Source organism: Sorghum bicolor, chromosome 9 (genome assembly GCF_000003195.3).
Source record: "Sorghum bicolor cultivar BTx623 chromosome 9, Sorghum_bicolor_NCBIv3, whole genome shotgun sequence".
Taxonomy (NCBI): Eukaryota; Viridiplantae; Streptophyta; class Magnoliopsida; order Poales; family Poaceae; genus Sorghum; species Sorghum bicolor.
In genome coordinates this window covers 57,547,644-57,575,526 of record NC_012878.2, presented here as the reverse complement: position 1 = coordinate 57,575,526, position 27,883 = coordinate 57,547,644, and the positions used below count along the sequence as shown (strand labels likewise).

Sequence of the window (27,883 nt, the reverse complement as noted above, 5' to 3'; positions counted from 1 at the left end):
GCGGAACCAAAGCGCGGGAAAATCCGCCCCGAAATAGGCGCGCGGCGGCGGGAAAGATCTCCATTCTCATCTGCATCCCTCCCGGGAACCGATTCGCCGCCGCTTCCCCACTTGGATTCACTCTCTCCTCAAAGCCACCATTGCGCAGCGCAGCTATCCTTCTTCCTTCGCCTCCGCTCCGCATCCATCCGACCGTGGCGAGCTCCAACTGCGCGGACCGGCCAGGCGGCTAAACCCTAGCGCGCGCCGCCATGGACTCGGCGGTGCTCTCACTCACCTGCGCGGGCCTCGGCGCCTCGCAGGAGGACGAGGACGGCGCCGTCATCGGCTACGCCAAGAGCGACCACTGCCTAGGTACCCCCCCGCTCCCACCCCGCTTCCTGCGCTTCTTTGCCGACGGCTTGGGTTTGACCCCATTTCTGATCGGAGGATGTGTTTGCTGACTAATTTCTGCTGTGCGCGCGTTTTCGCCATTTCTGTAGATAATCTGAAGGATCTGCAGAGATTCCTGCGGCGGGACGACCCGCAGCGGCGGGAGGTTTTCAAGCAGGTCTGCAAGTGGAAGATTGCGTCGAGGGATCTGGTGCCCATCATCGAGAATTACCAGAACGACCGCAATCTGGTCATCACTGCAGGTATTTGTTCTTCCGTTTTGATTCCTTTTGAAATCTGAAAGTTCTGTATGGGCTTTCAGTGTGAATAGGGTCTCAGATAAACCGTGTATCTCTGTTCCCCAGTAATATAACACTGAAACTACGTATGTGAATATCTTTATTTTATGGTGCTCTGATGTAGCACCCTATGACTAAAGCTGTCCACTTTAATTTTGTATTGTAGTGAAAGTATTGGTATTCCTTACGATGCCTGTGGAGTCCTCGTCAGATGATGTTGCACAGCAGATAGAGTATCTGTGGGATTTGAAGGCTGCACTGACACGCAATGTTGCAGTGACTGTCATTGTGTCTCTTCTTGAGGACCCATTGGATCGCTTGGAAAGGTAAATCTATTCCCTTGTTTTTATCATGGAGCTCACACAACTGACTAACTGAGCAGTGTTGTTCATGAGGATCACAGAACACTGTTACATAGTTAATCTTTACATATATCTTATAATATAGCCTGGTGCAAACACATTTTCCAAAGGGCCCACATTATGAGCTACTGCCTGAATACATTTGGAAGAGCAAGGTCAATATGACTAACCTGTGGCAAGCTCTTGGAGACTGCACTAAACTTTTTTTTAACCCTGTTGTATTTGTCTACCAAGACATCTCCAAGACCAAGCTGATTGTATTCAACAAGGGTAGTGTAGGTGCAAAACAGAGAACTCAAGAATTTCAGGACTATTTCTTCAGAGTTGTGCCCCCTGTTTATCTTTTTTTTCTTGGACAAATGCTCATAGGCATATTATATCTGGTTGGCCGAACCTAAAATTATGAACCCTGTGCTTTGGTTTGTGGCCCTGAGGCTATCAATGAAATCGGTCTGCAGACCAATTAAGTTTCTGTGTTATAGTTTCTGAGGACACTTTTAACATTTGTCCCTAGGAGATGCAATGCTAAACTGGAACAACTGTCCTTTTTTTTCTACTTGCCCAAGGGCCAGCCCTTTTGCAATCAGAGTGGTGATAGAATTTGAATGAGAAATTAAATCTTCAACTAGATAGGTTTGTACTAACTTTGAGCGTTACATGAATTAATCAATCAAATACGGTTATATTCTGTTTCACTAGATTTTTTTTTTCACATCATTCAACCCATATTTCAAGCATATTGTTTTTGTGGATTCCATTTGGCAATCAGATGACAAAGATGATAAGTTTCAGTGAGATTTTACTTGTGCCATTACCTTATCAGCAAAACTAAACGTGGTGTTTGTGCTATATGTTAATTTATCAGCATGGTTCTTCCACTATCTTCACCTGCCTCTATGCTAGGGCAGAAGTGCAAGTTTTATTTGATTAACTACCATTATTACTCCATCCTGTTCACATTTATATTATGCTATTTACTAGTTTAAACGCTATATAAGTATATATTCTTCATCATAGTGACTTCAGCTGACATGATTTTCTATTCAATACCAATCAGAACTTTATTCTCAGAAGATGACTGGAAGTTAGTTCAGTTGGTGCTTACTTTGTTCCGCAACGTCTTGGCTATTCAAGAAATCACATTGACACAGAAAGCATCTGGAGAAGCTACCCACTTACTCTTCCTAGCTGACAGCTTTTTGGAGCTCATGTTCCAAGAGAATGTGATGGACATAATCTTAGTTTTGACTCAGCATATTGATGAGCCCTCTGGTTATCTTAAGGAGGAAAACCTTCTTTTAATGGAGATCTATCATTATCTCTTCTTAGGCCGAGACCCAGGACTGATTGCCCGAGCTTCTAATAAAGGTTCAAAGGTATTCCTTCTTTTTGTTATTTTCTTTTCATTTTTGTGAGTACTATTCTGTATTTTTGGATGCCCCTTTTTCTGTCGACTGTCAGTGGAGAAAGCTCAAATTTGTTTACTCCATTGATAGGATCAGGTTAACGGAGATATTGTTTCATCAGTTGATTCATTGAGATTGATGATGGAGGAGGAAGAAAGGAAAAAAAGAATGTTCAGGCAACGGAACTCGGAACATAGCTCACTTAATGGGACTTTTACGTGCTTTTCAGTGGTACTACACATTTTCGAATTCTACCACTTGGCTCCTACATTATAACCAGATAATCAGATGTACTTGTCTCTGCTTGCATTTGAACTTACAGGATGGATCTAAATCATTGTGCAAAGGGAACCCAAGCTCTTCATCTGCAAATAGCCTCTTGAAAATACGTAATGTCCAAAGAGGTCCTCAGAAAAGGATAGCCTGGGACAATGAACTTCTGTACATACCAAAGGAGGGTATTACAGAAATGCTTAGAAGCTTCATGGATCAATTTTTATCTGGAGCATACAATAGTAAGTTTGTCTCATTTCCATTTAACAGAACCATTATGTTTTGTTCATGTAATCTTGAGATAACACAGTTCTTATCAGTCCTGATGCAGTCAGTCTGTGATGATATCATGGATGAGCACCACTCTATTGAGAAATCTGATATTATTACATTCTTCAAAGTTGCTCGATTTGTTCTAGCTTTTCAACATGAGAAGGCTTCGAATGATCAGGTCTGACAGAACTCATGGGCTGTTTATTCTTCATTCACTTATGAATGTTTTTATGTGCTATCGTGGAGATTCTTGTCTCATTTCACTCTTTGTCCAACATGGATGACTTGAATTGCCAAGAGGCACAGTTATGTAACTGATTTCTATTTGCTACTGGACTTAATGAAACTTACACTGCAGTTAGTTATATCTTGGTTTATTTGTCATGAATGAATATCATAACTATGTCTATCCAAGCAGATCTGATTATAATCCTTTCTCTTCCATGATGATTCATGACAATGTGAGATTTCTTTTGGCAGAAATCTGTTAAAGGGATTCAACCATCTGAGGTTTCTCCTAGCAATGAGCATGATGATAATCTGCCATTCCATGGTGATATATGTGGACCTGTTGCGGCCACATTGAATGAAGATATGTTCAATATAGTCATTTCCAGGTGGCGTGAGACGTATGAGGGTCTTAAGGAAACTAACGACTACAAAACTCTTTCCGCAGCTGGGTCTTTAATGAAGAACATGGTAATAGAATGTGTATTTTGTAAATTTTACAATGACAGTGACGCTAAATTTAGTTTTCCTAATAACCCATGGTTACATGCACATATCAAATTTGCCTTGTTTCTTGCTTTGAAAAGACTGAACAAGGAAACTAGAGAGCGGTTTGCGAAAACTAGCAAGGGGAGAAGCACTTGCCAAAAATAAGTCAAGTTTGAGCAAAATCCCAAGGCTTAGTTCTGAAATTTTGATGCAGCTCACTTTTTTAACCTTGATTCAGTATCTAGTTCTTTAAAGGTTTATAGCTCAAGTAGATTTAGTATTAGGTCCGAAGGTGCATCTATATTCTATACACATACATGTGTCTAAGCCTAACCAAACTGAATTAGCTATGTAGAGCTTGACTTCAGAAAAATAGAGATTAAAACAATGTCGAGTTTAAATTGTCTTAGTTTTGAACCATTGCCAAACTTTTACATATATTTTGCTATCAGCAAAGGTTTTTTTTTTCATTCATCAAGTTAAGTGCTTTATGAGATTTTAACTTGATGAACCTTGTAAACTGCCTACATTCTCATGCCAGAATCCTCAACAAAATTTGGTCTGAATGGGAATTGTAATGTCTTACTGACTTTAATGGAGAGATTTTCAATTCAAAACCGTACGAGTACTTATTTTTCAGTTGTGATGTCCATTAGAATATCCTTGCGAGCTATTCAGTTAATACAGCAGGCATCACACCCCCCCCCCCTCTTCTCTGTTTGTGTATGTACTCTGTATATTTCTTCTTAATGCAATTATACACAGTGTGTTTGTACTCTAGTATATTTCTCGAGGAAAAACTACTGCATGTATCTTGTGGCCCCTCATAGTGCAGTACCTTGCATTGCAGATTGACATGATATATTTGGTGCTAAAAGTACTTCCTGAAGATTCAAGGGAATCTCAAACAGCTCGTGTTTTACTGTATAAACTGTTCTATGATCAGACAGAAAATGGTCTCACTCAATTTCTGCTGAACTTGTTCAGATCATTTGATAGTCACAAACAACCCAAAAGGTTTGTACGAAATATTCCCTTGGGAATTTCATCTCTGTCATTTGCTACTAAAATTGAAGCTTCAGGACATACAGTAAGTCAATTAGTAGGTGCACTTCCTGCACTAGAAAATTCTTGTTGAGGCGTTCAGAACATTATCTGCATAATATATGTGTCCCTGACTTTACAAAAGCACAATATATAGCTTTAATCTATGCATCAAGTAGATGGTAATTCATTTCCTAAAATAGATAAGCTGCTGGACATTCTAGACTGGAAATTTGTCATCCTTAGAACTCACAGGCTTGATTTTCATGCTCTCAATGCCTTCAATGGTATTATGCAGTTTGGATGTTCATGCTCTCAAAGGTTAGATTTTATTTTTTTAGAACTATAGATGAAATATCCCCTTCTAAACATGTAATCAAAATAATCCTACAAGTTTCTTTTCTAGTTGGCTGTACTTTTTGGTTTGTGTTTCTATTACATAGTTTGAATTATGTTCCCTTTCTGGTTAGTGGAGATCGACACTACCTTTTGCAATTTAATCCACTAAATGTATACCATACTGTCATTTACTCTTATTTAACTTCACTGCCTGTTTTATTTACCAGTGATCTAGTGGATTTATTAGAAACAATTCATATCATGCTACAGCTCATGGAAAAGCTTCAAGCACGCGGTACATTAAGGGTATGATGTTCTTCCTGTCTGTAATATGTCTTGCTCCAGCCACAGTAATGTTCTCTGTGCATCTTCATTTTTCTAGCAACTTTTACTCCTATAGGTTCTGAACTGTTTTAAGTGAAGATGGGTAGCATCACACTCAATCAATCATTGCTCTATTTTTCCTTTAGGTTGCAAAAAAGACAAAAAAGGTCAGAAGAAAGAAGGCAACAAATGGTAAAAACGAGAATTCAGAACCCAAAGTGGAGAATGTAGAACCAAACGACGCTCATCCTACAGATGAGACCAAATGCTCACCTGAATCACTTCCAGATTTGAGGATCGAGGGTCCTGCTTCAGAACCTTCTCCCTCAGAACCTGGAAAAGTAGACACCAGTGGTGCACCTGTACCGGATATACTTGTGGACACTGCAGTTAACATGGAGAGTACAGCACATGCTGAAGGTGGCCCATCTTGCACAGACGGTGGTGTAATGAAGAATCTCATCGATGAAGAGGGTGAGACTTCAGATTCTTCAGTTGATCACCAACCTGCTACAAGTGAAGTTGATTTTAATGTTTCCCGATTAATATCTAGCCTTGCAAACAATTCTGTTGTGCAAAATATTTGCTGGTTGTTGAAGCATTACAAAAGTAACTCCTACCGTACAAACCATTACATAATATGCATGCTACGGAGATTCTGTGAAGATCTAGAGCTGTCACCAATGCTCTATCAGGTAAAAGAAACGCCTGCTATGTTTCCTCACAGTTGTTTCTTCTTTGGGAGCTTATATTGTACTGCCTTTTGCAGCTATCGCTTTTAACAACTTTCTATGATATATTAGCGGAAGAGAAGTCGTCTAGTTCAAAGGAGTACACAAACATTGTAAATTTTCTTTCTAAAGTTGTGAGGAAAATGTTGAGGTCAATCAAAAAACAGCCATTGCTATTTGTCGACATATTATTTTGGAAGACACGAAAGGAGTGCCACTGCATTGATGCTGATCTACTACTGAATGAGCTTAAGAAAGATGCTGGAAACAAGGATGGTGAAATTGGTTCAAGTAAGGGGTGGAGAGGTCCAGTAAATATAGCAGATTCTCTTGGTGATGATGAAGTTGACTTGGTTATACCGCAGGCACCTTATGATGCTGATAAGTAAGTTCTGTGCATTTCTTTAATGATGTTTTGTGTTACTATACATACAAAGACGTGCAGTGGTAAAGTGAACAATATCACATATTGATTTCCATTGACATGCATACAGGGATGGAGATCTATCAGCTGATGAACATGGGGATGATTTTAGGAAGAGTAGTACTACATATAAAAGGAGCAGATTCATGTCACTTTCAGATAGTGATGCTGAGGAAAATGAGAGGTTCATTTTGTATGCTCTTCTGTATTTGAACTCATAGCTAATTAGCTGAACTTCAATCCTCACTTTAATATGAATGGATTTAATTCAGGAACCATGTATCGAGAGATTCGGTGCCCAAAGTTCCAAAACGACGAGGTCGTTCTCTTTTTACGGAAGAGCAAGAGAGGCTTATAAGAGACCTTTATGAAAAGTAAGGGTTAAAATTTCTTCCCAAAAAGAGCAATGATATGTCAATGTCCCTCAGTGTCCTTTATAAAGTTAGCATTATGCAGAAATCACTGGATCTTTTTTATGCATGATTATTTTCATGGTATGGATTGCATGCTGAATTGCTGATGCCAGAATGTTTATTCCTTTATGTTTTACTTTGTAGATATAAGGATGATCGCAAATGCAGTCATCTAATAGCTGATGCTTTAGACTCCAGCGGGAAGATAACTTCTGCTCAAGTTTCTCGTAAGCTTACACAGTTAGGTCTCAGGAATGTCACAAGGAGAAAAAAAGGTGCAGATGAATCTCTTTTAACTGGAGATCGGGCTACAGAACCACAAAACAACTCACTTGATGATCTGAACTCCATGCTAGCTGAACATAACCATGGCCCCAAGTCTAAAAGCTCCAGGTGAGTATAATAAATTGCAGTTTGTGCGTCCATTCTTAATGGTACCTAATCTCTATTCAGATGCCCAACAATCAGATACACACATTTTACCTGTATAATCGATACATTTGCATACTGATATGTTCAAAATAAGTACATGAGACCTTTCAGCTTCATTGGGAACTATATCTATATTTTACTTATTGGGTAAATGTTCCTTAGTTTTTTTCTCTTGAACACATAGGACAACCTTGTATCTTTTTATATCAAAGAGGTGATTTCCTTAGTTTAACTATCCAAATATGAGTTTGCTGGTATTTGGTAGTTACTTCTTATTAAACCTTAAGTTGGGTGTTGGGTGGTGAGATCAGCGTGTTCCAAGTGCCTGACATGGAAAGTTTTTTTTTGTTTGTGTGTGTGTGTGTGTGTGTTTCCTTTTGGTTTGTACTTGTCCGCTTGGTCCATTTTCTCAATATAATATAATCCTGCACAGTTCTCCTGCGCGGTCATGGAAAATAGTCTTCTTATTAAACCTTAACTTGCATTTTTCCAGGGCTAGAAGGAAAAGGCTAAATGTGTCAAGCGATGGCCATGATGACACAAGTCATGGAAGATCATCCGATGAAGAAACATTACAAGTACTTAAAAGCAGGTAATAATATACCCACTTGATTTTAATCAGCTGATAAAGGAAACTCAACTATGGGTGAGAAGATATCACCATGGCTTTGCCTAAGAGAGGTGTACTGAACCCTTAGGATGTACTCATGTGACTTTGGGGACACCCTGGTTCAACCGTTATAGTTTGGGTGGACAGCCTCCCACAGATAGATGAAGCTGTTTTGATTTTTTTTCTTTCCTTTTCCTTTTTTAGATAAGCTCATTGCCTTTTAATTATTGCAGAACAAAAAATAAGAAGGTTCCATTGGTGGATAGTTCACTGAGTGCACCACAGCATCAAGAAGCTCAGCATGACCCAGACTCTGATGATGCGACCATAGGATCCATGATTAGGTGAACTCATTCAGCTGTAGTATATACATAAATACATGCAATTTAAATATCCATGATACCAGCTGTGAACCCTCATTAATTCTATAACGTTCTCATTTGCCTCTTACACATTTGACTAAACCAATTTCCTTTTCTTTTGACAGAAGTAGAAAAAAGAAGAGGTTATCCACGTCAGATTTTGAAGGGAATGTACAAAACCATCAAGAATCTTCAGACAACACCAACACCAAAGATTGTTCACCGACTATATCTCAACATGAGAAAATTTTGCTAGACACTTATTCTGATGATGAGACCATTGGATCCATCTTTAGGTGTGGTCATGCATCTTTACATGAACTTCAGGACTGCATTTGTTTAGATTTCATTAACTCAATCTGTTCCCAATTTTCTTTATTATAAATCATTTCCTTTTTCATTTTAACAGAAGTGGGAAAAAGAAGAGGTTAGTGACGTCAAATTTCTCAGCGAATATAGAAGACCAAGAGTCTTTGAGAAATATTAAGCTACATGATGAGACTGTTGCTTCTAATATCACATAAGTACATTCAACTTCAAAGTAGAAATCCTTCAAATTAACAGGTTGCTCTAAGTTCATGACTATCCTTGTTGCGAGCTTCATAAAAAATCAGGGTTGGTTTTTTATTCCTTGTAGGATTAGCCTGTGAAAATGTCATAAAAAGAGCATAGCCTGCATAGCATGAACTACAAAAACTGAAAAACAGATAACTTCCTTATTTTGACATATAACCAAATAAGCATGTGAAGCTATATGGCAGATGCCAGATAGACCGAGTGGCGGTGGCTTTTGAGCTGTAGGCTGTGGATTTTTTTTTAAAGTACTACATTGGAAGAATGGCATCCTCTCTTTGAATGTAGCTTCTTTCCTAGATATGTCGTTTTTTAGGAAACTAGATGTCGTTTTGTTCTGCCAACATGCAGAGTTTATTTGTGAGAACATTATGTAGGCATTTGCATTTTTGTAGAGCGTATGTGCATCACATTATTGAGTGTTTATTGATGCTCTGAACCCTTTTTTTTCTTAGTTCCACCTTTTCAGTATGTTTTAGCATTCTAGGATTGTGCTATACTATTGTTTTTGTCATATTTTTATTATATAAGGCATTTATGTGTATTGATTGAAAACGATCGTCTCATGTCAATAAGAGAAGTGCAATAAAGTCCGCATTAATCAATTACAAAAGAATTTTTCTCACTTTGCAGGGATGTTTCTGTAAATCATGGGTCTGATCCAGTTCATAACAGTGGCAATAACGTTGAAGCTGAACTTTTGGATGACTTTGAAGTCGAGCTAGATAACCACGAGAATACTGATCAAAGGATCACTGATGATGGAAATATGACTGAATCAGGGGACACAACAAACTCTGATGCTAATCGGAGGGCTGGTTTGAAAAGAAGACACAGATTGGTTATTGATGATGACGATGAGGATGACTAACTTTTCAGGACCAGAGTTATTACCAAAGAATGTGTTACCAAATCAAATGTGGGATAAAAAAAAGCTGTTTCAGGATGATCTGCTTCTATTTCCCTCGCACTGCTGAGCTCCAAGCAGGGTTCAGGATGACCACCTGTCTGTTTCACACTTCCCAGTGCCAGATGTTCTTCACAGAAACTTCATTCTGACCTGCAGTTTCATTTGTACTAGTTGGTTGGGTCACAATCAAATGGAATTTTGCATATGCAAAGTTCAGGCTGTAGAGCTGTCATGTGTGGCCTCTTGTACAGAGTCCTTTTAGGGGGTGTTCTGATGATAATTTCGAGTACTGTTAGTTGTAATTGAAACTACCAGCACTGCAACTCTAGCAAATGTAATCCGTAGTTGAGGGCATGTCTCCTTGCAGTCGATGTGCTGGAGAAGCGCCGGCGCCTTCCCCCGCCTGTCTGCATTGAACTTTTTGCGCATACCATACTTTATGAACCTCCATGGCGTGATTCAGTTGTGTCAAGCCCGATAGCATGAATGGCTACTTTAGTTGCGCCGAAGCACCTGCGTGACTCAAATACCCGGTTGAGTTGTCTTTTCAAGTTGTCTTTTATGCTGTTCTTATCCCTCTACCTGCTGCTCTAGTTCTTTGGGACATCACCGAGGCTGTGTTTTGCCAAATGTTTTTCAAAACTTCAGCTCCACCATAAAAGGCTACTCCACTTGTGAGGAGCTGGACTGCTGGAGCCTTGAGGTCCTTAGTATTATATGGCGTCCCGTTTAGGCCGTCTCCAATAGAACATGCATTTGAAACCCAAATCCAAAATAGGTTTCTAACACAATACCTATAGCTAATACCTATAGCTATAGCCTCCAATAGAGTACCCATACAGAAAATACTCATTTTGGGTATCAAAACCCATTTTGGGTATCAGGAGAGGCATAACCTAAATTTAACTTAAATTTGGGTATCATCTCTCCTCGAGACTATTTTTGGTATCAGGAGAGGCATAACCTAAATTTGGGTATCCTCTCTTCTCGAGACTCATTTGCAGAGGGTTGTCTTTTAGGTCTTGTTGTTGAAGACTAAAAATAGGTATGAAACCTTTTACCTGTAGCGCTACCCAAAGGACAAATAGGTCTTGTATTTTGGCTGACGATTGTTGGAGATAGTCTTATATAAAAACCCTAGCTCCACCAATGGTCCGATGTACCTCACGTGCCTAGCCACGACCCAAAACAACATGGAACACGAGAGGGCCATGCCATGCCGACCCGGCTTGACCCAAGGCCCAATCGGAGAGACGGAGACAGCGATGACCCTTGTCCCGTTGACCATCCATGGAGAAATTAGAACGGGTAACACACATTAAGGCTTTGTTTGGATGTTGTCGGATTCACCTCAATCCACATGTATTGGAGTGGATTGAGATAGAATTTAGTTCAAGTTCTACTCCAACTCATCCCAATACATGTGGATTGATGTGAATCCGACTACATCCAAACAAGGCCTAACTTTTTTTTCGAGGAAAAAACAATTAACTTGATGCAAATACTATATAGTTACAGCTAGGCGCTTTTGCCCCTGCTGTCATTGAATAAAAGTTCAGCGGCATTGTCTCAGGCGAGTCGTTGATGCAAATACTATATATATACTCCTCTGCCCCTGCTCTGATTGAACAAAGGATTTGAAAACTTGAGTGGCACCGTGTCAGGCGAGTCGAAGAAATCATGCGGCACGAGGCTCTCGCTGAACACCCTGAAGCATGTAACAGAACCCCCGAAATCGATCTTCTTGCGCACCTTATTCTTATTGTCTTTTAGAGAGTACACCATGACGTCCCTAGCCCGTGGAAATCCGACGAGGAGGATGACGCTGCTGCTCCCATGGGGTGGATTGCCCATGGCCATGATAGTGGACGCGGACCGTGGCGGCCGCTGCACATTGAGCCGATGGCGCAGCGCCCACTTCTCCGCCTCGTAGTCCTCCAGTGCCCACACATCTAGCATCGTACGGTTCCCCTTCTTGTATATGGTCGCCACGCTCAGCTCTCCGTCTAGCTCCAGAAGACCGCTCATCCTCATCATCGCCTCCTCCGCCTCTGTCTCTAGACCTCCTCCATCAGGCGGCCGCGGCATCAGCCGGAACACTCCTCGGAATCCGTGTCGAACGCCAGCATCTTGCCCGTGCTTCTTCCCTCGGGGTGTCCAGACAACCAATGGAGGGTCCCCCGGTACGACACGGGGTCGTCGTAGTAGGGAACAGACATCGTAGGAGGAGCGTGAGGCAGTCGCCGAGGCAGTGCTGCGCTGCCAACAGAGAGGACGCAGTAATAGCGGCTCTCCCAGTCGTCTCGTTCCTGCCTCCGGGGCAAGGGCAAACGCCAATCTCTGACGACACAGTGGAGGAGGAGGCGGTACTCGCCGGACGAAGCGTGGAGGTAGAAGCCGCAGGCGACGGCGGCGCGGAAGTCGCAGGCGCCGCGGCAGCGGGGCACGGGCGAAGGTAGGTTGGCCCACTGTCTCGTGATCGGGTTGCAGACGACGAAGGTAAACTGATCGGAGATGGTGGGAGCGCCGGACCGCCACTGCTTCATCACAAGCAGGCCGTCCAGCGAAGCTTGTAGTGTGAACTCGGAGCTTATGCCGTCTCCGTCAGCGGGTGTCCGGCGCGGTTCGAAAAGGTAGCGACGATGATGATGACCGTCGCCGTCGCCGCCGCCGCCGCCGCTGGCGGCCATCATGGTGGTGTTGAGATCGTCGTCTGGTGGAGGCAGCGGCGGATCCAGAAACGGACCAAGGGGGGGCTAAAGAACAAGGCGAACAAAAAATTTTGCTCGGTAGACACACTATACTAGTAGATATAACCTAGATTGATAATGTAATATGGATTCAAAGTAGTTAAAGTCAAATACATAGAATTAAGGATAGAAAAGTACCAAATACAAGGAGTCTTCCAGCTTAAGAATTGACACCACTTGAACCAATACGACTTGAACCGCCACACTCAATGCTACATAATTTGCAAATGTCATACACTTCTTCAATAATCAAGATAACAAGTAAAAAGAAAAGTATTAAAACAATACGCACCTTTGGACCTTGCGTGGCAAGTTTATCTTACGATTTCTTATGCCCTGAAAGCGCTCCAAAATTTTGTCATCTTCAATAGATACAAACAAATCCCGCTCAATATAACATATCATGCTATCATTCATCCAATCATCATTCATCTTATTCCTCCTATCGGTCTTGATAATATTCATAGTAGAGAAGGCTCTTTCAACAGTTGCTGTTGCCACGGGCAATATCAATGCAAGCTCAATGAGGCGATACACCAAAGGAAAATATGTATGTCTATCACTTAGAACCATCTTCTCGGCAAGGCTACCAAGATCAATACAAGTGTCAAAATCTTCATCATATTTGACTTCATCCATGAAATTTTGAAGCTCAGTTCTTAGCTTCACACATTCATAATCACTAAAGTCAGCATAATAAATCTTAGCAAGCTGAATTAATTTCTCCACCTCATAATTGGCAAATTTATTTGTTGGATCAAGACAAGCAACACATCTCAACAGTTGTGTTGATCTTTCAGGAAATCGATTGTTCAACTCACAAATTATTTGATCAAGGACAACATTGAAAATCCCATGATGAAAATGATGGTAGTAGCTCACTAATTTGGCTCCACGACATTTTGAACGACCTCTGACTGGTATCATATCGTCCATATTAGGAATGTCTATCTTCTGTTTGTCAACAAAAGCTTTTACCTCCTCAAAAATATTGTCCCAACCATTTTCCCTCATGGCATTTAAATTTCTCATCACAGCCCCAATCAATCCTATTGCACGAATAATGTTTTGATTTTTCTTTTGCAAACATTGTGATAGGTCTTGAGTTATCCCCAATACTCTAATCATAAGATGCAATATGAACACAAATTGAAATGACTCTATTTTTTCTATCAATCCAGAGGCTAAAGTTTTCTTTTCCCCATCAGTTCCATCATCACTAATATTCTCTAACACCTCAAGCACAGATTCCCACATGAGCATAAGACGTACTAATGTTTTGTGATGTGTACCCCATCGTGTATCACCAGCCCTAGCAAGACTAGTTTCTTGGTTTTTCCCTCTTCCAGGAGTTATTTCACCACTATCTAATTGCTCAACAAGATTATCATGGTGTTTTTGCAAAAGTTGATCTTTTCTCTTGCAAGAAGCACTGACAGTATTGACAACCAAAGTGACATAATTGAAGAAATCATCAGTTGAAGCACAACATCTAGCTACAGCAACTACCACAAGCTGCAATTGATGAGCAAAACAGTGGATGTAAAAAGCAAATGGGTTTTCATTCAATACCAGCCTTTGTAACCCATGAAACTGCCCTCTCATGTTTGAGGCTCCATCATATCCTTGTCCTCTAATCTTAGCTATAGACAACCCATATCTTCCAAGCATAGAAACTAATGCTTCCTTCAGTGAAGAAGATGTGGTGTCAGAAACATGTTGCAGGCCAAGAAACCTCTCAATCACACTTCCTTTATCATTGACAAACCTATTAAACAAAAAGAAACATAGTGTTAATTAAATACAACAAAAAAGAACAAATGAAATACACAAACATATAGTATATACCTCACAACCACAGCCATTTGTTCCTTAATTGATGCATCACGGGCCTCATCAACGAGCACTGCAAACCAACGATCTCCAATTTCACTCTTAATTAATTCACTTGTCTCCTCTGCACAAGCCCTAACCAAATCTTTTTGAACTGTTGGACAACTCATTTGATTATTCCCTGGAGCATTTTCACCGGTCACAAGTGCAGCTTTACTGTCTTTCTTTCTATACCAATCAAGCATCTCCAAAAATTTCCCTTTATTTTTTGATGTTTTAGACTCATCGTGTCCACGAAATGCTAGAGCTTGTAAAAGGAGAAATCTAGCAATGCCTAACATTATGGTTAAACGAGCTTTATATGCCTCCTCTTCTGCTGCAGTTGTTACTGTCCACACATGTTGTAGACTTTGCCTCTGATTGTTGAAATCAATTGCTCGTTTTCTTGCTACCCTATGATAGCCACCTATTGATTGAGCATGCTTGAGCAAAGAAGCCTTTCCCTTTTTCCAATTACTAAACCCTACTCTGTTGAATGCATCATTATCAAAATCACTTGTTTTTGGTGGCTTAAAGAGGAAGCAATAAAAGCAATAGGCTGTATTCTTTGCAGGACTGTACTCTAACCAATCAAATTGAGAAAACCATGATTTAACAAAACCTCTGGTTTGAGTTTTACCCCCTGTTCTTTCATACTCACAATTTGGTTGATATGGACCCATCTGTATGTATGCTCTCCTAGCATCATCCCTAATATCTGGATGAAATTCATCAATTGGCTTTCAAAGACCTGGATCAGCAACTATATCATTCATATCAAGCTCAATACGGGGTCTTTTTTGCTCAACTCGACTCTCTTTACTGGAATCATCTTTCTTAGAAAAATATTTTTCCATTCTATAAATTCAAACCAATCAATAAATCAGTAATGGCTTGAATCTAAATCTAGTCAGTACAGTAATGAAAAAAAACAGAGGGATCTTCTCACCTTGTTGCACAATCCCTAACCCTAGCCGTGCTGCTGTGGCGACTGGCGACTGGCGGCTGGGCGGCTGGCCGTGCTGCCCGTTGAAGGGTCGAGATGGCGGACTAGAGGGGGGGTGAATAGTCCTTTCTAAAACTTATCGCGTCGGCTAACCGAAACAAATGCGGAATTAAAACTATCGGTCTAGCCAAGACTACACCCCTCTATCTAAGTTCTCTAGCACCTTGAAAAGATCCTAAACAAGCCAGCAAGGTGCTACCTTAGCAAGAGCTCACCTAATCAAATCTAGGAGCAAGGTCACACAAACCTATGCAACTAGTACTTTGCAAACTGGGAGAGCTCCTACACAAACTAGTGAGGCAAAGCGCACAAAGCCTAAGCTCACTAGCAAGCTCAATAACAAGGCAACTAATGCCAAATTAGAGAGCGCAACTTACTTAGCTACACAAACTAAGCAATGTGACTAACAAGGTTACACTAGAATCGCTCACTCGCTATTGATTCGCACTCTTGCAAGCACAAGTGAGTTAGAGGCTTTCCTAGCACTCCCCAAGCATGGACACTAAGTCCCAAGGGTGCTCAGCACCAGCCAAGGCCGGCCACCACTTCTATTTATAGCCCTAAGGGCTAAACTAGTCGTTGCCCCTTCACTGGGCAAAAGTCGTGAGCACCGGACTCACTGTAGGTAGCACCGGACGCTGGAACAGTGCGTCCTGTGCTCCAAAAACAGCCACGTGTCACTAGCCGTTTGAACTTGACCGTTGCCGCCAACGGCTAGCACACGCACGCGCGTCTGGAACAGTAGCACCGGACGCTCTGCTGCTTCACACCGGACGGTCCGGTGCTCACCGGACTCACACGCAGAGAGCAACGCAAACTTGCAGCAGCACCGGACTCTCAGCGTCATGTGCCACCGGACGCTGGAACAGTGCGTCCTGTGCCACCGGACTCTCAGCGTCCTGTGCCACCGGACGCTGGAACAGTGCGTCCTGTGCCTGCAGTTCAACTTGTTAGGTTGCTAACTTCTAGCTCCGAACTCCAAATTCGATGATCTTGGACATTTTGGAAAGCTTACTTAGAGTACTATCCAATATATATGAATACTCAATCCAAATTAAAATGGATCAAAGCAGTATTCTAATCTAAAAGCCATCCTAATGTCCGGAGAACACCGAAAGACTTCTCTCTCTTCTCCAAGTTGAACAAAATCAACTTCAACACCTTCTCCTTTGCAAATGTGCCAACACCACCAAGTGTACACCACCATGTGTAAGTGTGTTAGTATTTTCACAAATATTTTCCCAAAGGAGTTAGCCTCTCAACTTGCCACGCCACTCGATCCTAACACGTATGCAAAGTTAGATCGCTCAAGTGGCACTAGATGACCGATATGCAAACAAGTTTGCCCCTCTTGATAGTACGGCCATCTATCCTAAATCCGGTCATAAACTTCTCTACACACCTATGACCGGTGAAATGGAAAAGCCCTAGGTTATACCTTTGCCTTGCGCTTTCCATTCCATCTCCTCCAATGTTGATGCAACACATGCACCAACCAAGCACCAAATGATATGATCCACTTCATATCATCACGTGACCGTATTGGTTCATCGATCTTGACCTCACTTGCTCTTCACCATTGCCTCGGTCCATCGGCGCCAAGTCTTGCTCAAGCTTCACCGTCACACGCGGTCCCTCGCTTCAAAGCCTCCGACTTGCCCTTCACTCTTGCAACCGGTCCATCAAGCCAAGCCTCATCTTGATCTTCTCCACCTTGGTCACATGACTCCATATCATGTCTCATATACAATGAGCTCCTCCATCATCACATCATCACCTGTGGACTAATCTCCTGTGTATCTCACATAAACACTATTAGTCCACCTAAGTTGTCACTCAATTACCAAAACCAAACAAGGACCTTTCACCCGTGCACCGCGCGCCCGCGCAGCCGCGTTGGTGGGCGCCCCGCGCCTGGCCTGGCCACTGGCTGGCCGGCTGCGGCTGGCCGTTGGCCTCCCTCGACGGCTCGACAGTCGACCCGGCGGGCGGCAGCAGCCAGCAGGCGAGCAGCGTCTGGGGTCGGGGCGTCGGGCGCTCAGCGCTCTGGAGGCGGCGGCTGGCGGAGAGAGGAGGGCCGGAGGGGGCGAGCGTCGCCGCGTCAGGGCCGGCGGTGGCGGCGGCGGCAGAGCGGGCGAGCGTCGCGTGCGGGCGAGTCGCGAGCGTCGCGTCGGTTCGAGTGAGCGTCGGGCGTCCGTGCGTGTGGTGTGGAGGCGTCGAGTTTTTTTTCTAGTCACCAATTTTTGGGCCGGCTCTGGCGCTCTGCTCCCAGCTATTTCGGCCCACGAGGGGGGCTGCAGCCTCCCCAGCCCCCCCCCCCCCCCCGTCCGTCCGCCACTGGGTGGAGGGAGAGGGACGGCGCTGCGTGCGTAGCCGTATTTGGTCTTGATGATCATCTCGCGTGGGCGGCCGGCGGCGTGGGCGGCGAGAAAGGACCGGTCGGTGGCGATGCGGCGCCAGCTCTTGCAGACCGCGCGGCAGCGGAGCACGGACACCGCGTCTAGGCGGACAAGGACGTCGGCAAGGTTGTCGTCGGTAAGAGCGTCCATGCTGCCACCTGAAACCTCCATCGTATCGTCGTAACGCCGCGCCGTCGTTGCCTAGATTACTATACTATACGTACATGTCTTGATCTAGGTTTTTTTATTTGGGAGCGTATGCTACGAAACCAGCTTCCCATGGAAACTATACAAACTTCCACGGATCGTTAGATCTAGATCCGATGGATATGGCTAATGTGTTGGAGATTAGCAATTAACCCCTCCCACTCATCCCTCCCTAATCTCTCTTTTTGCAAATTAAACCCCGGAAGCCCTCCCGTGGAATTACTGTAGCACGTGTGTGTTGTTGGTCTACAGAAGGAAATCAACAAGCAGCTCTCAAATGAGTTCACGTAATTAGCTTTGTTATGCTTCTAGGAATTATACCTGCAACGGGTTCGGTTCGACCCGTTTCTAAAGCCGACCCGCACCTGGAATTAGCCAATGGATCGAATTGGGTCGACCCAGAGCAGAAGAGGGCCTAAAGGGTCGTGACCCTGTCGACCCCCGGTGATCCTCGGGTTGACCCTCCGACTCCCTCGTAGCTTCAGCTGCTCACCGCCGCCCCCTGCCCAGTCGTCGTCGTCGCTGCTGCCGCCACCGTCCTCCTCATCCTCCTCCTCCGCCACTTCCCTCACACTACGGCCTTATCTTGGATTCCTGCGCACGAGTACCTCCCTGCCCGTCACAGATCTGGCGGCGGCAGCGGCGACGACGGCGGCGGCGGTGGAGGCTCCATCCTCGACACCTCTCTGCTCGGTGGAGGTAGATATATTTCTTTTTTATTTATTCTCATTGCCATCTCGTCTGATTTCGATCCAGGGTTTCAGTTATGGGCTTGAGTTTCTTTTTGCCTATACTAAATCATATACGTGAATGGGAGGAAGTGTTGTTGTTTTAATGGGAAGAAGGTGCTAGTCCTTGTGAGTTCCCTTGTTGCATTGATGCGTGATGCGTCCTGTCAAAATGTCCTCAGGTGGATTTCATTACCTGATCTTAGTTGTTAGAGCAATCGCCGTTCAGGGCATGGATTGGCCAAATGTGAGGACCAGAGTTCTGGCGGAGCTATAGCCAGACCAACCTGGGGAGCGCCCCCCTTGCACTAAAAGTTTTTTTTAGTAATTCGATTGATTGCCTAGGTGAGCTGAAGTCTGAAGTCCAATAGTTCTGTATGCCAGACTTCACTCTTGAGTCTTGGCTTTCTTACCGGGAAAGAACTGCAGCAGCATGCAAACCACAATAATTATAGTCATTGAATCACCCTATGGATGGATGCTTGCACGAGTAAACAATCTGTGTTGTGGCCTCCGCTAGCTTGTCCGTTCATCCAGAGTTCCAGACTCTGCATCCTAATTCCTTGACCGGGTTGGAGCTCTGCGGCACTTGGCAGACATGCTCCCATGTCCCAAATTTCGAATCCGATATTGTGAGTATTGAACTTGTGAACTGGTTTATGGTCACTCACGGTCTACTTTTAGGAATGGTTAAACAAAACCCATTTATCACTAATCCAAAAGGAAAAAAGATGAATCAGTTGTGGACCAATCTCCAATTCTTGCTCTATTAGCTGAACTGAAACAAAAGCAAGGTAAGCAACAACAAATAGATTCATGTGTTGTGTTTAGGGGAGTAGATTTTAGAACCAGACCCTGTATAGCATCTATGAAATATATTATAATATAACTTGTATGGGAAAAATGGCCCCTCCTATATTTTGGTGCGAGCTCCACCACTGTTTGACTTTGTCACTGTGCTTTTAGAGTGTTGTCTAGTCAATTTTGTGGTAGTCTGAAGAGAGTCCTAGACACATGTGTCGTTGTAGTTTAGAGAGAATCTTGTGAGCTTCAGAAATTATGAATGTGCACTAGTGGCAGTAGGTGCTGCTGACGAATGTAGCTCAAATGCCTCGTTGGGTTCTCAGGACCACACTGCATTTTTGCAGCGAAACCTATTTGCTGATGAATTCTACTGCATTTTTGGATAACAACCTATCTCATGAAGAGACTGTCTTTATTTTCATCCTATCTCATGAAGTTTCCTCATTCTCTTACATAACAACCTTAAGCGATGTTTTTTTTTTGAAAAAATATAGCTTTGGTAATACATGTCTGCAACTGCATGGGAACCTGCAATTGAAAGTATAGCATATTTATTTGGTGTTGGCATCTCACTGGACATGCCTAATAGCAATTTTGATAAACAGGACATAGATGTCATTTACTTTTCTTGGTTTTAGAGCTCAAAATGTTGTATCTTTGAATTTACAAGATAGGTTAATTATAAGTATTTGCAATTTACAGTCTATGTGTTTATCTGCAAATTGTTTGGAGAATGTTAGTTGCGAGTGAATATTATTTACTTAAGGCTTTAGGGTATGCATATGACTCTTTGTGAGCAGATAAGTCAGTATTTTACTTTGCTAAATGGAGTAACCGTGTGGTAAGTATTACTTCTGTCCTTTATGCCTTCTTGCTTGTTGGGTATACTATACTAGTTTTACAATATATTACCCCAAGAGCAGAGAAATGAGTCATTTGTCATATCATTTTCAATCATTGTGTCTTTGTTTGTAATTGTGTGCCCTCATGTATGCAGTACTAATTCATATGCTGATGTGATTTAGAAGTTAGCATATGAGCTTTAACTGTACTTCTACTATCATGAATTTACTAACTAATTGTATGCAATGTTATGCAGCTTGGCATGCATATGTTCCAAGACTTGAGATTCTCACACCATACTGTTCAAAAGATGCATGAGGCTTGCTCAAAGCTGCTATTGCTATTAGAGATTTTGATCCTGTTATTTTCCTAAAAAATGAATTTTTGTATGTCAGTGTGATCTTGTTGAATCATTTTGCTAGCCACCTATCATTTTGAAATTATTTGTAGGATAAAATGTTCTCATGGTCATGTAAATGATATGCTTATTTCCCTCCCTGCAATGGAAATACACTTTCCGTAGTGAATGTTCTCAAGTATCAAGAGAGGTTATCTACGTTCTGAACTATTTGTAGTAATGAATCTTAAACTCTGTTTTAATGAATGATCCACCCCCGTTAAGATTGTCGGTCCATGTTCTAAACTATTTTCTGTGTAATTTGTTTCTTTTTTATTTCCCTTGATGATAATAAGATATGATAGTTCATGGCTATTAAGCTTGCTTCCTGGTCAAATTATCCACATGTTGACGATGAAACAACGGTCAGCAACAGTGAACTATACGTAAGCATCAGCAATACGTACCCATATAGGTAGGTGAGCAGCAGGAACGCATATGGTTCGACCCCCGGTTAACCACGGATCATGCGGGTCAGGCGTGGGCACTGAAAGGTTCGACCCGTGAACCTGTTTTGCCTTAGATGGGGCGTGGGGTCGAGATTAGGAGCGCTCCTAACCGCCCCGTTTGCAGGTATACTAGGAATTACTCAAGCAATATTTTGAATATTAAGATAAAGTACTAATTTCACTTCTTCTAGGAATTAGCTTTGTCAAGCTAGATGCTTTTATCTCTTATTGGTCCATAGGATCTTGCATTAGCAAATTACCTCTGACCGGCCGAACAATATGCTGGCACATGGCGTTTTCACGGGAGGGCTTTTGGGTTTAATTTGCAAAAGGAGAAATTAGGGAGGGATGAGTGGGAGGGGTTAATTGCTAATCTCTAACACATTAGTCATCTCCATCGGATCTAGATCTAACGATCTATGTATGAGTTTCCATAATTTCCACAGGAAGCTGATTTCCGTAGCATACACTCCCTTTTTATTAATATAGATAGATACACACGCATATATATATATATATATATATATATATATATATATATATATATAATAAGCGATGGACAATACTTGATCTCTACAAGATATCCATGCCAATTGTTATCAGGAGTGAGGATCTGATCCGATTACAATATGGCTGAACCATGGCGAAAAAAACTCGGCCTGACAAGGCTTTACTCCGACTCCGAGCATGCGAGTCATGTCACCTGGCTTTTTTTTTATGGTCATGCCACCTGCTAGGTGCACCGAATTAGTTTAGGTTAGAAACATCAGAGCATCTCCTAAAATAGACAACTTAGAGCAACTCCAAGAGAAGAGTTATTCATGTTATGTATTCTATATTTAGTTATTTTGGAAGAGAAAAGAAAGTCCAACAAATATTGTATTTGGTTTGCTAAAATAGCAAGTCATCTGTCCCGAAGTTCTCGCATGGTAAATATAGCTTGTATGTCCCGCTAGCCATATGATTTACCTTATAGAAAGACTGTTAGAGATTTTTGTTTTTTACATGATTTTGTATTTTAGAGGTTGGCTAACTCTTGAATTTAGCCATCCATTTTTATCAACTCTCTTGGAGAGCGCGGAAATCACAGAGGAGAGGGAGGGCGGCTCACCGGCCGTCGTGGCATGGAGAACGCGCAGTGGAGAGAGGCGCATGAGGCAGGCCACAGGAGGAGCGGCATGCGGACACATAGGCGTGGGCAACAGGAGCGGCAGAGGAGTAGCGAGGTGAGAGTAGAAAAGATGGAGATGGAAAGGATAAGCCGTGGAACAGTTGCCTACCATCCATCCGGATTGCCCACGCGCCCATCCGATGAGGTTGGACAACGTAAGGTAGCATTACCGTATCAGATTTGTTGGGTTTATGATTTTGTCTAACTGATTTTTATTTTCTAAATAAAAAATTATAGATTGTGTCTACACAAATTGCAACAAACTAAAACTATGATTTTATTTAGTATAAAATATATATAATAACCATCGTCTTAAAGAAAACTAAAATTCAACAATTAATCATTCTTTGCATCAGAGATTTGTGTGTGCAACAGTGTTTCATAAAAAAGGATGAAAACCCAAAAATTTTCAAGATTTTCTATCACATTGAATCTATAGATACATGCATGGAGTATTAAATATAGACAAAAATAAAAACTAATTACACAGTTTGGTCAAAATTTACAAGATGAATCTTTTGAGCCTAGTCAGTTCATGGTTGGACAATAATTACCACAAACAAACGAAAGTGTTACAGTGTCGCGAAATTTTTTTCCCTTTAGAAACTAAACACGGCCAAGGCTTATTTCAGCAGGCAAGTTTCCGGATATAATGAGTTTCGAGCGGACTCGTGAAACATGAAGCAATCCAGAACGGCAGAAACGCACAAGTTGGCAGGAAGCCAATGATCCCATTTAGATAGCTCAATAGCTGAGATCACAAACAAGTACCAGCTGGTATCAAAGAGCAGGACACCAAAAGGATCGTCTGCTCTCTATTTCCAGCAACAAAATAAAACTTGGACCAAGCACTTGATGGTAGTTAACATCCACTAGTGAGTAGTGACTGAAACGGGATAGAACAAAATTTGGTAACTACGTCTGGTTGCTTCACTTCTTCTCTTCCTTCTCTGCCTCAGCCGCCTTCTTCTGGCGTGCACCGAGGTGTTTCTTGTTCATCCGCTCAAGACGGAGTTTGCCGTAGGCCGCAAATGACTTCATCTCCTCAGTAACCTTCACAACCTCAACTGAACGCTTCTCACCACGAGTAATAGGCATGTAGTCACCCTGGACCTGGGTGGCAGTGGCAAGCTCCTCCGCAGTGGAGTCGCCAGCCTGCAATGAAGGTAGGTGATAAGAAATTAGAGGTCACCAGCCTCTGGAGTGTCTTCAAGAGAGCATTTGTTAAGGAAAAGATCGCTATCCATACCTTGACCTTGCGAGCACGCCTTGGGAAGATAACCAGCTTGGCCTTGTATGTCTTAAGCCTCTGGACATTAGCCTGCAGCCCCTCAAGGGATTTGTTCTTGCGGCGGTGATCTACAGAAATGCCAATGGTCGGAGCAAGCTTCTTTGGAATGCCTGCAGCCTGCAATCAACACAATAATTTTTAGCATCAATACATCGATGAAAAGTGTGGCTCATAATAATAAGGTAACTGGACTAGGATCAGTGAAAAACTTATGCCAATCAAGCCACATCTGAAACAAAATCTAAACACCATATGACACAGAATGGAAAAGAAAAATTCCAAGCTACTGGCTACAAAAAATTGCAAACATAAGCAGACTTGCCATCCATGCAAAAGAGAACATATCAACCCCAACAAATCAGCAGTAACACAAAAAATAAACATGTGTCATACAAAATGAAAACAAACTATGATATTTAAGAAAGCAACATGGCTCAAGAGCAACTCAGATGGAAGGACAATGACAAAGGAATGCATCACCTTCAGCTCCTCAAGGGTAAAGCCTCTGCCAGCCCTTGACTTCATGTTGTACTTGAGAGTCTGGCATTGCACAATGGGGCGAAGAGGGCCAGCAGTTGGGCGAGGGAATATCTTCACAGCCTTCTTTTGACGAGCTGCATACATAATAGGATTGAATTAGAAAGTTGTAAGTATAAGAAACATAGTGGGGGGGGGGGGGGATTGTACATAACAAGTGGTTAGTAAAGAAGCAAGGAATGCAATTATTGAGCAAGTAAAGAGAACTTTTATGTTGATCTATTGGTTGGTAACATAATAGTATAGCAAGGAAACTAGTCTACTAAAAATCAGATACATGTACAAAAGGCCTATTAGCATCTCATGGCATTGTGATTGGTGTTAGTGTATGCACCAATTAAAAAAACTAATGAAGTAACATAACACAGGGTAAACAGAAATAAGTAGCTAATCATATCCTTGTAGGTGAAGGTGTTACAGTAGAGACAAGGAAAACCTAACTGGTGTTACAGTTTTCAGAATATCTATACAATCAGGGATTTCTAGTTTGTCAACAAGGATAGCAAACAGTAGTGTTTTTCTCTCACAATAAATCATTGAACAGTACCATGGCTTTTCAGACCAGCGAACAGGCTCAGTATTCTTTGAATATTAACTTGGCGACCAAATACAAGATCAGATGTAATAAATCACAACAATTCATTACTGATGACAATGAGACTATTGCAGTGTGCAGGACATGTCAAACTACTTATCAGTGGTCACTCACTACTTATTTGAATTCAGGCACACAACATATTGGAGGCTAATCGAGGAGAGGAAGCCATAAGCGCACCAATGCGTCGCCTTTGCTTGCGGGCAGGCTGGTTGAACCATGTCTTGACATAGTTCTGCCAGTGCTTTTTGAAGTGCCCGTTGGGGATAACGTTGTTGTGCTTCACCATTTCGCCCTCTTCCTCTCCTTACCTGGAAATCAACGCAACAATCATACCATCAGAAGAGACGAACAACAAACGGGCACAAAATTCAACGAGACGCCGCAACTCCATCCCCTTATTAGCGCAGTCGCATGATCTCGTGCAAATTGCAACGACGAATGGTCACTGGTGCACATAATCCCACAACGCTCGCCCATCAAGAGCATACCACAGCCTACGGCTAACCAAACCCAATCGAACAAGAACCCGGAGCCGTCGCGCACAAGATCCGCGCGCGCATCTACTCGCCACCCAGAACAAACGAGCGACCCACCCAACGTCCCAACCGCTCTTGTCAAAAAAAAAAAAACGTCCCAACCGCAGCACGTAATGGAGTCGCAGGAGGAAGGCGGCAAGCGAGCGTACCTGTTGAGGAGACTCGGCGGCGGCGCGAGGAGCGGCGGTGGGGGTAAGGGGTTTTGGGCTAGGGTTGTGATGGGGCCTTCCTGGACGTTATCTATGGTTACCTGATGAAGATGGCACGAAGGCTCTTTTTTTTTGGGTCAATTATTATTGGGATTTTACAAAAAGTAATTGTCCAAATAATATTTTTTTTGTAAAACTATAGTTCTCGAGCTGATTGAATTGAGATGACCATATTATTTTTTTCGACTTCAATTCATTTGAAAAGTCGTAACTCAAATTGGGATAAATTTATTTGAAAAGTCATAACTCAAATTGGCATAAATTTATTTGAAAATTGCAAAGCTTGACACGAACTAAATGTTGTAGCTTGCAAATGTTTTGTTGAAATAAATATTGAGACTGAAATGAAGGATAATCAGTTGGGCAAAATTTCATATAAATTTATCCTCATATGAAAATCTTAAGAATTTTTTGGAGAACTGATACACAAGAAAGTTAAATATCATCCCCAATTTTATCCAATGCTAGCATATCATATCTCCAAAAATCATAACATTTTCACAAGATAAAATTTATAGACATTGTAGAGCTCTTAATTCATCATTGGTTGGATTGGGACCAGGAAGGCTTTAAACAAAAAGGTTATACCATATAAATTTGTTTCCATCCAAGCTGATATCAAAATGTTATGCCTTTTTAAAATGTGTTGTATGCAAATGGACAATTCTACTAATTCAAGTGCTGGAGAAAGAAAAATTTTCCAATTGGAGTGGTGAAATCGAAAATCTCTATTACTGTGGCAAGATGGGTGTGTTTTTAATTCAGAGATTTTTTTTTAAAAGAAACTCTACTTCTGTTTTTTTAACAATAATAATAAGATTGGAAAAAATACGTCAGAGCTCTTAGATGCACAATCCTACGCAACTTGTATAGGCCTTGTGGTTGAGTAAAGTTATGATATTATTATAGTTCAAACTTCTCACTAAGAAACCAATGAAATGTAAAAACCTTGGATTCACCAGCTACTCGAAGAGAAAGAGCTATATTCGTCTGGAGCACTACCAAAGAGGGGCATAGATGTTGCTCAACCTAAATTTGGACACGCTGTAACATTTATGTGGAGCCTTGAACTCCTATCAAAACATTCCGTGAGTGCCTAATCAAGCAAACTTAGCCATCAAGGCCAACTCAATGGATATTCTGTTATAGTGAAGACCTACTTATTCAGGAAGTCTCCTATTTAGTTTGATGCCCAAATTTAAATAATTTCTCCAGTAACAGTAAATGTGGTTATCCACAATGAATCGTCTGTGATAACTTTGTTAACCTTAAGATATCCGAGAGTTTGTGTGAGATCTGTACTATACTTGGTGAGGAAAAAATAAAGATCCACTACCACAAAACACAGTAAGGAATAATGGTAGCCAGGCCTCTTTTGTGTTTTATTGGTACCACCGATTGACCGATATTTATCATATTTCCTTTTGTCATTTGTCATACTAGGAGTATGTTTAGCTTGATAAATTATTTTCCACATTTGACTTGTTCTTAAGAGAATCTTGTATGGCTTTCCGAACCACCCCACATGTCACTGTTTTTTGGCAAAGAAAAAGGAAAAAAAATTCATGGCACAATTGTGGCTACAACTGAACACTATTCAACTTGTGACTTGTCGCCACTCAACAAAGAGCGCTCAAGTGCCTACTTGGGTCTTGTTTAGTTCCGAAAAGATTTCGAATTTTGACACTGTAGCATTTTTGTTTTTATTTGACAAATATTATCCAATCATAACTAACTAGACTCAAAAAATTCATCTCATGATTTACAGGTAAACTGTGCATTTAGTTTTTGTTTTCGTCTATATCTAATACTTCATGCATATGCCCAAAGATTCGATGTGACGGAAAATCTTGAAAAGTTTTTTAGTTTTTGGGGTGAACTAAACGAGGTCTTGGTCTTGTGACTTGACTCCTCGCCAAAAGCCCCTGCAATGGACTTCCGACCGCCGCGTGGTGCCTGTAAGCAGAACAAGCGATACTACTACGGGCTTGTTTACCTCAACTTCACCAGTAAAACTGTTTTTTTTAAAAAAAAAATAGCTTCATGAGCAGCTTTCTAGATGAAGTTGAGCTGTTTTTGGAAAAAAATATTTTAAAAAATAACTTCATCAACCATTTCGTGCATAGATGAGAGAGAGAAATGAGATAGGGTTGTAATAAGCTACTTTTTTCAGCTTTATGCCAACTCATGTCTTTGTGAGAGGAGAAAAAGACAGTTTCACC

The 27,883-nt window shown here is 41.9% G+C and overlaps 3 protein-coding genes across 7 annotated transcripts; 2 read left to right on the top strand and 1 right to left on the bottom strand.

Annotated features, from left to right (window-relative positions):
• On the top strand, nt 65–10,336 carry LOC8064694 (protein timeless homolog). 5 transcript variants are annotated; one of them, XM_021447685.1, is made up of 20 exons: nt 65–354; nt 483–635; nt 838–997; nt 2,091–2,409; nt 2,536–2,670; nt 2,762–2,954; nt 3,033–3,163; nt 3,466–3,684; nt 4,553–4,719; nt 5,313–5,391; nt 5,556–6,104; nt 6,179–6,525; nt 6,635–6,748; nt 6,837–6,938; nt 7,122–7,370; nt 7,903–8,001; nt 8,253–8,363; nt 8,507–8,677; nt 8,791–8,901; nt 9,588–10,336. In XM_021447685.1, exons 1-20 carry the CDS (start codon nt 252–254, stop codon nt 9,823–9,825), a joined length of 3,750 nt encoding a protein of 1,249 aa, XP_021303360.1. In that variant the 5' UTR covers nt 65–251; the 3' UTR covers nt 9,826–10,336. The 5 variants fall into 5 exon arrangements, with proteins under 5 accessions (XP_021303360.1, XP_021303361.1, XP_021303359.1 ...); XM_021447686.1 differs by having other exon boundaries at nt 2,530–2,670; nt 8,791–8,808; XM_021447684.1 differs by having other exon boundaries at nt 2,530–2,670.
• On the top strand, nt 18,477–20,867 carry LOC110430496. Its single transcript, XM_021448214.1, has 3 exons — nt 18,477–18,490; nt 18,584–18,797; nt 20,730–20,867. Exons 1-3 carry the CDS (start codon nt 18,477–18,479, stop codon nt 20,844–20,846), a joined length of 345 nt encoding a protein of 114 aa, XP_021303889.1. The 3' UTR covers nt 20,847–20,867.
• On the bottom strand, nt 23,079–25,752 carry LOC8064692 (60S ribosomal protein L13-2). The gene is made up of 5 exons (XM_002440234.2): nt 25,602–25,752; nt 25,094–25,224; nt 24,262–24,395; nt 23,740–23,898; nt 23,079–23,645 (listed from the first exon to the last, which is right to left on the bottom strand). Exons 2-5 carry the CDS (start codon nt 25,200–25,202, stop codon nt 23,421–23,423), a joined length of 627 nt encoding a protein of 208 aa, XP_002440279.1. The 5' UTR covers nt 25,203–25,224; nt 25,602–25,752; the 3' UTR covers nt 23,079–23,420.

What these genes read in the sequence shown, in the direction of transcription:
- LOC8064692 (XM_002440234.2), bottom strand. Translation starts at nt 25,202, where the DNA reads ATGGTGAAGCACAACAACGTTATCCCCAACGGGCACTTCAAAAAGCAC. An exon ending in CAAGCAAAGGCGACGCATTG is followed by an intron (nt 24,396 to 25,093) that starts GTGCGCTTATGG and finishes TTATGTATGCAG; the next exon opens with CTCGTCAAAAGAAGGCTGTG. An exon ending in GGCGTGCTCGCAAGGTCAAG is followed by an intron (nt 23,646 to 23,739) that starts GTATGGATAGCG and finishes CCTTCATTGCAG; the next exon opens with GCTGGCGACTCCACTGCGGA.
- LOC110430496 (XM_021448214.1), top strand. An exon ending in CACCTCTCTGCTCGGTGGAG is followed by an intron (nt 18,798 to 20,729) that starts GTAGATATATTT and finishes AATGTTATGCAG; the next exon opens with CTTGGCATGCATATGTTCCA.
- LOC8064694 (XM_021447684.1), top strand. Translation starts at nt 252, where the DNA reads ATGGACTCGGCGGTGCTCTCACTCACCTGCGCGGGCCTCGGCGCCTCG. An exon ending in GATGCTGAGGAAAATGAGAG is followed by an intron (nt 6,749 to 6,836) that starts GTTCATTTTGTA and finishes GATTTAATTCAG; the next exon opens with GAACCATGTATCGAGAGATT. An exon ending in ATAAGAGACCTTTATGAAAA is followed by an intron (nt 6,939 to 7,121) that starts GTAAGGGTTAAA and finishes TTTACTTTGTAG; the next exon opens with ATATAAGGATGATCGCAAAT.